Source organism: Poecilia formosa, unplaced genomic scaffold, assembly GCF_000485575.1.
Source record: "Poecilia formosa unplaced genomic scaffold, Poecilia_formosa-5.1.2 Scaffold596, whole genome shotgun sequence".
Lineage (NCBI taxonomy): Eukaryota > Metazoa > Chordata > Actinopteri > Cyprinodontiformes > Poeciliidae > Poecilia > Poecilia formosa.
Window position 1 is genome coordinate 168443 of NW_006800535.1, and position 8477 is coordinate 176919.

General features: G+C 40.9%; 1 protein-coding gene and 1 long non-coding RNA gene across 5 annotated transcripts in view; one reads left to right on the top strand and one right to left on the bottom strand.

Moving 5' to 3' along the window:
* Window positions 1–8477, top strand: part of agla (amylo-alpha-1, 6-glucosidase, 4-alpha-glucanotransferase a) — a 161399-nt gene that overhangs the window by 140324 nt on the left and 12598 nt on the right. For all 4 annotated transcript variants that reach the window (XM_016665590.1, XM_016665591.1, XM_016665592.1 and 1 more), the window contains 5 exons: window positions 1636–1738; window positions 1824–1947; window positions 2582–2683; window positions 2839–2950; window positions 6384–6519. In XM_016665590.1, the coding sequence (XP_016521076.1) occupies window positions 1636–1738; window positions 1824–1947; window positions 2582–2683; window positions 2839–2950; window positions 6384–6519 (577 nt within the window). The remainder of the gene's footprint in view (window positions 1–1635; window positions 1739–1823; window positions 1948–2581; window positions 2684–2838; window positions 2951–6383; window positions 6520–8477) is intronic.
* LOC107834362 (uncharacterized) overlaps window positions 6841–8477 on the bottom strand; it is an 8131-nt gene continuing 6494 nt past the window's right edge. Inside the window, exon 2 of the long non-coding RNA XR_001660156.1 lies at window positions 6841–7086. This is a non-coding gene — a long non-coding RNA (uncharacterized LOC107834362). The remainder of the gene's footprint in view (window positions 7087–8477) is intronic.

An 8477-nucleotide genomic window follows, 5' to 3' on the forward strand; every position in this document is an offset into this window, starting at 1 on the left:
TAAAATACGTAATTTTTCACCGGACTCTATGCCCCCGCCAAGTTTGGTGAGTTTTTGAATGTGATAAAGCCCCCAAAAAGCCAATTTATTTGGCACGGGAAAAATAATAAACAGCGCGATTACAATAGGCCTTCGCAGCGCTTAGCTGCTCGGGCCTAATAACTACAAACTTGGAATCCAGAAATACTTAACAGGAACAGTCACTGCTTAGTTTATATTACTTTTAACCCAGAAAAGGATATAGAATAAAGTTAGAATTGTGGAGTAGTCACTTTAACCCAGAAAAGGAATTAGATTAGTCACTCTTTAGCTTATTTTATCAGAAACTATAGGGTACTCATTATTTAGAAATGGTACTAGATACTTAGCAACCCTGCACAGGAACACTTAGTTTACATACTTTAGAACAACATTAGATTAGTTTTCTGTCCTCTTTTTTTCTTTCTTTTGGTTTGTTATTTTGTTTGCATTTCCTTTTAACTCATGTAAAGCACTTTGAATTACCTTGTTGCTGAAAATGTGCTATATAAATAAAATTACCTTACCTTATTCTGATAACCTCCTCCTTTTTCTGTCTAAACACAGGACCACAATACCTATTGCTCTAAACCAAATTGAAAAATTTGGGCAGGGATCTGGGTATAGATTGAATCTATCAAAAAGTGTTATATTCCCAATAAACGAAAAAGCACAGCAAATGACCTTCCATAGTTTCCCCTATACAGTCAGTAAAAATAGTTTTTATTATTTGGGCGTCTGTGTAACATTTGACTACAATTGCTTGTTTAACAAAAATTTAACTAAGGCACTGAATAAAGCTAAATTAGACATGGAGAAGTGGTCAAAAGCTCCCTCAGTCTCTTGTAGGAAGAATATATATCTTATATCTGTTTCAAACCATACCAGTCTTTATTCCTAAGAAGTTCTTCAAAGAATTAAACAAACACATATCTGTGTTCATCTGGAATAAAAACATCCCGAGGATTAGAAAGGAATAGTAGAGAGACAGAAAGAGGATGGTGGACTAATTTCCAAGCTCCTCCGTCTCATAAGCATTGGGTAGAAGATGTTATGTTCCATCTGAATCTTGAACATTTGAAACATACAGTCAGCGACTCCTTTCAACAATACAATATCACCTGCCAACCATTTTTTTGTTATGATTCATGTCCTGTCCATGCTGTGTTAAGCACTCATTAAGTTCACCTGCCACGCCTGACAGTCTGGCCACTCTCCTCTGATCTCTGACATCAACAAGGCATTTGTACCCACAGAACTGCCGCTCACTGGATATTTTCTCTTTTTGTGACCATTCTCTGTAAACCATAGAGATGGTTATGCATGAAAATCTCAGCAGATCAGCATTTTCTGAAATGCTCAGATCAGCCCGTCTGGCACCAACAACCATGCCACGTTCAAAGTCACTTAAATGACCACCTCCCACCCCAAGATAAACCAATGCCCCCCTGCTAAACTCCTCTGGAACCAGGGCTGGATAAAAAGTATACTTATGGTCAGAAGGAATTATTTTGTCTTTGTTTTAGCTGTATTCCAATTTTAAAGTCAGAGTGCACAATTAAACCAATAAAATAATGTAATGTTTTTTTAAGTTTTACATACCTGGTATTTTTTTAGGTCTTCCTCATTTTTCTGCTGGGATTTTCCGTTGTTGGGGTAGAGATACTTTCATCGCTCTCAGAGGACTTATGCTTATAACAGGGAGACACACTGAGGCACGGTATGTGTGTAATCTGGACTAATTTATATAGGAGTCATTCAACTGAACATCATAGCAAACAATTTTGTCTTGGACATCATCCTAGCAACATCATCCTGGCTTTTGCTGGAACCCTGCGTCACGGTTTGATCCCCAACTTGCTGGGAGAGGGTCGCAATGCCAGATACAACTGCAGGGATGCTGTGTGGTGGTGGCTACAGTGCATTCAGGTACATGATATGTGATGATCCAATTTACTGAACCTCTCAAACATTTTTAATCCAAAATGCTCAAAGGTCTATGCTTCTGTCTTCATAAATCAAGAAACAAAGGTGATTTATTTATTTTGCACGTTATAGCAGTATAAAATAAGACATGAACAAGGAATGCAAAAGACATGTTTTTGTACCACAATAATCTTAACATACTCAAAAAGGAGTAGGAAAAAATAAAGTGATGATGCTGTGAAACAATTGCTTCAGACATCATTTTATAACACAAGGTTTTTTGTTAGTAAGTATTGAAACAAAAAACTCCTAAACACACTTTCATAGGATTTCTATACTCTGCGAGTAAATGTGGTAAATAACTTTAATTTGAGTGTTAATAAAGTAAATGCTCAAGAACAGGGGTGCCCAAGTCCAGTCCTCGAGAGCTACCATCCTGCAACTTTCAGATGCATCCCTGCTTCAACACACATGAATCAAATGAATGGCTCGTTATCAGGCCTCTGTAGAGCTGATCCTGGTCTGTTGGAGTAAGGATACCTCTAAAACTTGCAGGATGGTAGCTCTCGAGGACTGGACTTGGGCACCCCTGCTCAAGAATATATTTTTTTTAAGTTGGCTGTCTGTTTTTCTGAAGGACTATACCAATCTCGTTCCTGAGGGACATGAAATTCTGCGTTGCCCTGTCACCCGCATGTACCCCACAGATGACTGTGAGCCCTGCAAACCAGGGGAGGTGGTATGTACACACAGTGAAAAATTATTTGTTCTAATTCTGGTCTCCTTGATGGCTGTCACTGTTTTACCTCCACTAGTGGTTTTATACATTGCAGTCGCACATGATGTTTAGATTCAGGTATGAAGAATCATATATTTGAGTTTGTGCCTGTGCAGGAGCAGCCATTGTATGATGTCATCCAGGAGGCACTGCAGCGCCATCTGGAGGGTATTTCTTTCAGAGAGAGAAATGCCGGACCCAAGATAGACAGGAACATGAGAGATGAAGGTAATGTAAGAGCAGTAAGACTAAAGAGATCATTTACTACAGTAAAGCAGTTTTGTATGTTTGTTTGACGTCCGCACGGCTTCGAAGAGATTCTGGTCCACCATCCGGCATCTCAGGAGGGGGAAGCAGTGCAGCACCAACACTGTTTATAGTGGGGATGGTGTGCTGCTGACTTCGACTCAGGATGTTGCGAGCCGGTGGGCAGAGTACTTTGAAGACCTCCTCAATCCCACCAACATACCTTCCATTGAGGAAACTGAGCCTGGGGACTCTGGGTCGGGCTCTCCAATCTCTGGGGATGAGGTCGCCGAGGTGGTTAAAAAGCTCATCAGTGACAGGGCCTGGGGGTGGATGAGATTCGTCCTGGGTTCCTTAAGGCTCTGGATGTTGTAGGGTTGTGTTGGCTGACGCGACTCTGCAATATTGCATGGACATCAGGGGCAGTTACCCTGGAATGGCAGACTGGGATGGTGGCCCCCCTGTTCATAAAGAGGGACCAGAGGGTGTGCTCCAATTACAGGGGGGTCACACTCTTAAGCCTCCCTGGTAAGGTCTATTAAGGGGTCCTGGAGAGGAGGGTCCATCGGATAGTCAAACCTCGGATTCAGGAAGAGCAATGTGGTTTTTGTCCTTGTCGTGGAACACTGGACCATCTCTACACCCTCAACATGGTCCTGGAGGGTGCGTGGGATTTCACCCAACCGGTCTACATGTGTTTTGTAGACTTGGAGAAGGCGTTCGACCATGTCCATCTGGGAGCCCTGTGGGGGATTCTCCAGGAGTATGGGGTATTGGGCCCTTTGATACAGGTTGTCAGGTCCCTGTATGACCAGTGTCAGAGTCTGGTCCTCATTGCCGGCAGTAAGTCGAGTTTGTTTCCAGTGAGAGTTGGACTCCGCCAGGACTGCCCTCTGTCACTGATTGTTCATTACTTTCATGGACAGAATTTCTAGGCACAGCTGAGGTGTTGAGGGGATCCGTTTTGGTGGCCTTAGGATTGCACCTCTACTTTTTGCAGATGATGTGGTCCTGTTGGCTTCATCAGGTCGTGATCTGCAGTTAGCAGTCAAGTGTGAAGTGGTCAGGATGGGGATAAGTGCTTCCAAGTCCGAGGCCATGGTCTAGAGTTATAAAATCAGGTTTTCAAAAAAAAAAAAAAAGAGAGAGGGAGAGAGAGAAAAAGACAAGACTATTAATTTATACCCAGGTTTTCTCCGAGAGGTGGGTAGACTGTGTGAGATTATCAACCATTTAGCATAGTTAGCTTAGCTACAGACTACTGTTTGCCTCCTTTTCACTAGCATTTAATTAAGGACAAAAATTATCAACATGTTCATATATTTAACTTTTCCCTTGTACCTTTTTTTCATCTGTTGTTAAGTGGTCTTAACAACAGATGAGTCAGTCAGCAGCAGCTCTAACCCACGTCCCTCCTGACCCGTTCTCTCCTGAGTTAAATTAAAGCTGCAGTATGTAACTTTTATATAAATATTTTTTTCACATATTTTTTTAAAACTGTCATTATGTTGTGACAGTATGGTATGAGAGGTAATCTGTGAAAAATCTATTTCCTCTGCCTTCTCCCAGTGCTAGAAACAACCAGTCTGTGGCAGGAGAGTTTTAGTGCTATCAATCACAATCTCATGTGGTGCTGCTCATCCTTCCTCCCCCTCGATTTGTGCCGTGCTGCAGCTAGCATATTACAGAGCTGTGCAGATTCAAATTGTGAATGCTCATTTTAGTTAGCATAGCTACTAATGATGGCAGATAAACGGTTTCTTGTAATGATAAGTTGCTTCTCCACCATTAGCTCATTTAGCAGTGAGTGAATGAAGTTGATTGACAGTGCTAAGAGCATCCTACTAGTTCTGATTGGTTGTTTTGGTCAGAACAGTGCATTACTTTAACCAGTAATAATAGTGCAGAAAGGAGGTGGAGGAGATTGATTGTTTTCACAGATTATCTGTCTCATAACAAACTGCTACAACATTGTGACAGTTTTGACTAATATGGAGAAAACATATTTTTATTAAAGTTATATATATTGCAGCTTGAATAAAATGCAACTACATAGCATTTTTAAGAAGTTTGGATTGTTTTATGTGTAGTTGCATGTTGCTTTTGACTGTTGCTTTTGACTCCCCAGCAATGGGGAGAGACATTTCAGTAATCTAAAACTAATAGAAAAAAATTAAGCAACGTACTTGCATACTGGATGTGGAGTGTTGGATATTAAACTCATGAGCAGTAAATATTGTACTAATTATCAGTATTGAACCAAAGAAAGCAAGGCAGATGCTTGCTTTAAAATTGTGAAGTTTTTATGGGTCAAAGAGACTCAAAAAATTGTAGCAGTAGCTGCGTGGGGGAGCCCAACAAATTTTTTGTCAGGGGGCCCAAGATTCCTGGCGGCACCCCTGGGAATGACTATCAGTGATAAGTGTTTTTATGTGTACCTTGTTCATGTGTACTTGCCTCTTGCTCAATAAAGTTTCTTTTAAGAAAAAGAAGAGAGAATTGACCCTTTCCAACTACTTCACAATTTGAGGCACCATGATGGACAATTGTTTTCCCAAGTTGTTTTTGCCAGTTTAGCCATGGCAAATTGGCATCTATTTGTTCGAGTTGAACTAATTTGTCTGTGAATGTAACACACCTGGTTGGTGCTCATAGATAGTGGGATTTACAAAGGTTTGAAATGGCTAGCTTAGAAACCAAATCATACCTCTGCCTCCTGATGTGTTGATCAAACTGCTGAGTTTATCTGAATTCACACCACATGATTTATTTCACTATATCATAAACAGTGTTTCCCTTTTACAGGAGAAGCACTAAAACGTACAAAAGACCAGATGCAAACTAATTTTTCTCCATACATGTTCTGCTACATGATGGTGCAGAATTGTGTTCATGGTTAGTAATGGTTAGACACATGCTTTCTCCATAATGCAATATTTTATATCTGTCTAATCACATTTACCTATGAAGTATATGAACATTAATCTTGTTACGTTGTAAAAAGTATTTGCTGTAAATCCGTGATTACACTGAAGACTGCCAGTCATAATGATTGACGGCTGCTATCGATCACCACTGTAACCTCCGTTAAGTTATACAATAAAATGACAAGTTTGGGTTAACAAAATAATTAGCTCCACTATCCGCACACTAGCGGATTAGCAGAAGTGTGCCCACCACTGCAAACTCTTAACTAGCACTATGGATATGATCATTTTTTATGTACTTAGTATCAACTTTCACTTGTATGTTTACATAAGTGAATTGGTTAGAAGTTAATTGATTTAATATTGTATTTGTTGGATTGCAGTTACCTGCATATGAATTGGACTGTTTGAGTGCTGAGTGCCTTGAAATCTGTTGAAGATCTGTTGTAATTTGACAGAAATTAACTGCAGCTTTCTGTCCTTTTAAGGGTTCAATGTGGTTGTTAAAGTGGACCCAGCAACAGGTTTTGTTACCGGAGGAAACCGCTTCAACTGTGGCACTTGGATGGATAAAATGGGAGAGAGTGACAGAGCGAGGAATAAGGGGATGCCTGCAACTCCTAGGTACTTCATCCAGATGCATGTCACATAGAGCTCATTTGTCTGATTTCTGATAGGTTCCATTTGATGGCAGATTTTGAACCTAAGAGCCTTTGAAATTATCAACAAAAAGCCGGTGATTCAAACAACAGTGTTCACCTGTGTTGTCTTTAGTCCCTGTTACGTCATTTACTGATTTTCTGTTCAGACATATCCTGGCCCAGTGTCTCATTTTATGGCAGTTGTGACACACAGTTTTCTTTGCAGGGCACATATTTCTAGAATGGTGTGCTTTTCCAGATTTGCACATTTGTTTTCATTTCCTCCTTTTTTATTTCCTTGCTGCTTACTGTGTTGTGGTTTCCAATGCATGCATCTATTCTTATGGTGGACCTCCTCCACTGATCTCTCCTTGTCGCCCTGTTGGCTCACCTGAGCATTCACCTGTTTACATTGTCTAACGGTCATTTGAGCCAAAGACAGACTCGCTGATGGCGGGAGAGTTCTTTATCCCGTGTCCCGACAACAATGAGGTCTTGGATATTCTCCTCTCTTTTCTCCTGAAAACAGACTCTCTCATGGATTATATCTCTGCAGGGGAAGAAATCTTTATTAAACTTTCCCATAACAATAGAAAATCATCATGGTTCTCCTCTTGAGCAAAGTGAAAGAGTGATAAATCCTCTCTGCTTCATTGCCCATAGCATAAATCAGGCAGCTCAAATGCACTGGTCTGTCATCTTTATCCAGTTTCGTGGCTATTCTGTAGCATTCAAACCTCCGTTTCCAATCAGTTCATCTTGTCAGCTTTTCAAAGGAAAAGTTCTCCGGCAGGTTAAACTTTGCCATATCTTTGCTACTTTTCACAAGGTGATGTAGCTGTCTGAGTCACTTCTGACACCATGTAAGAATAATAATAATAATAATAATGCTTTATTGTACTCCATCCATCCATCCACCCACCTACCCACCCATCCATTCATTTTCTGTACACCCTTGTCCATAGTAGGGTCGAGAGGGGTGCTGGTGCCTATCTCCAGTGAACATTTAGGGCGAGAGGCGGTTTACACCCTGGACAGGTCTCCAGTCTGTTGTACACAATACAATACAAGTTACCCGTTACTGACGTTGGACCACTTTTTTCAGTAAGGAGTAATCTAGCGCATTGCTATTTCAAATCCAGTAGTCAAACTACAGTTACTTATCGAAATCACTTTACGTTACTGTGCGTCACTACAGTCATGGCCAAAAGTTTTGAGAATGATTCAAATGTTAATATTTACAAAGTCTACTGCTTCAGTCTTTATAATGGCAATTTGCATATACTCCAGAATGTTATAAAGAGTGATCAGCTTAACAGCAATTAATTGCAAAGTCAATATTCGCCCAGACAATGAACTTTATCCCCCAAAACTCATTTCAACTTCATTGCAACCCTGCCTTAAAAGGACCAGCTAACATCGTTTTAGTGATTGCTCCATTAACACAGGTGTGGGTGTTGATGAGGACAGGGCTGGAGATCAATCTGTCATGATTAAGTAAGAATGACACCATTGGACACTTTAAAAAGAGGCTGGTGCTTGGCATCATTGTTTCTCTTCTGTGAACCATGGTTATCTCTAAAGAAACACATGCAGTCATCATTGCACTGCACAAAAATGGCCTAACAGGGAAGAGTATCGCAGCTAGAAAGATTGCACCTCAGTCAACAATCACATTATCAATAACTTCAAGGAGAGAGGTTCCATTTTTACCAAAAAGGCTCCAGGGCGCCCAAGACAGACCAGCAAGCGCCAGGACTGTCTCTTAAAAGTGTTTCAGCTGTGGGATCAGGCTACCAGCAGTGCAGAGCTTGCTCAGGAATGGCAGCAGGCAGGTGTGAGTGCATCTGCACGCACTGTGAGGCGGAGACTCTTGGAGCAAGGCCTGGTCCAAGAAGGGCAGCAAAGAAGCCACTTATCTCCAGGAAAAACATCAGGGAC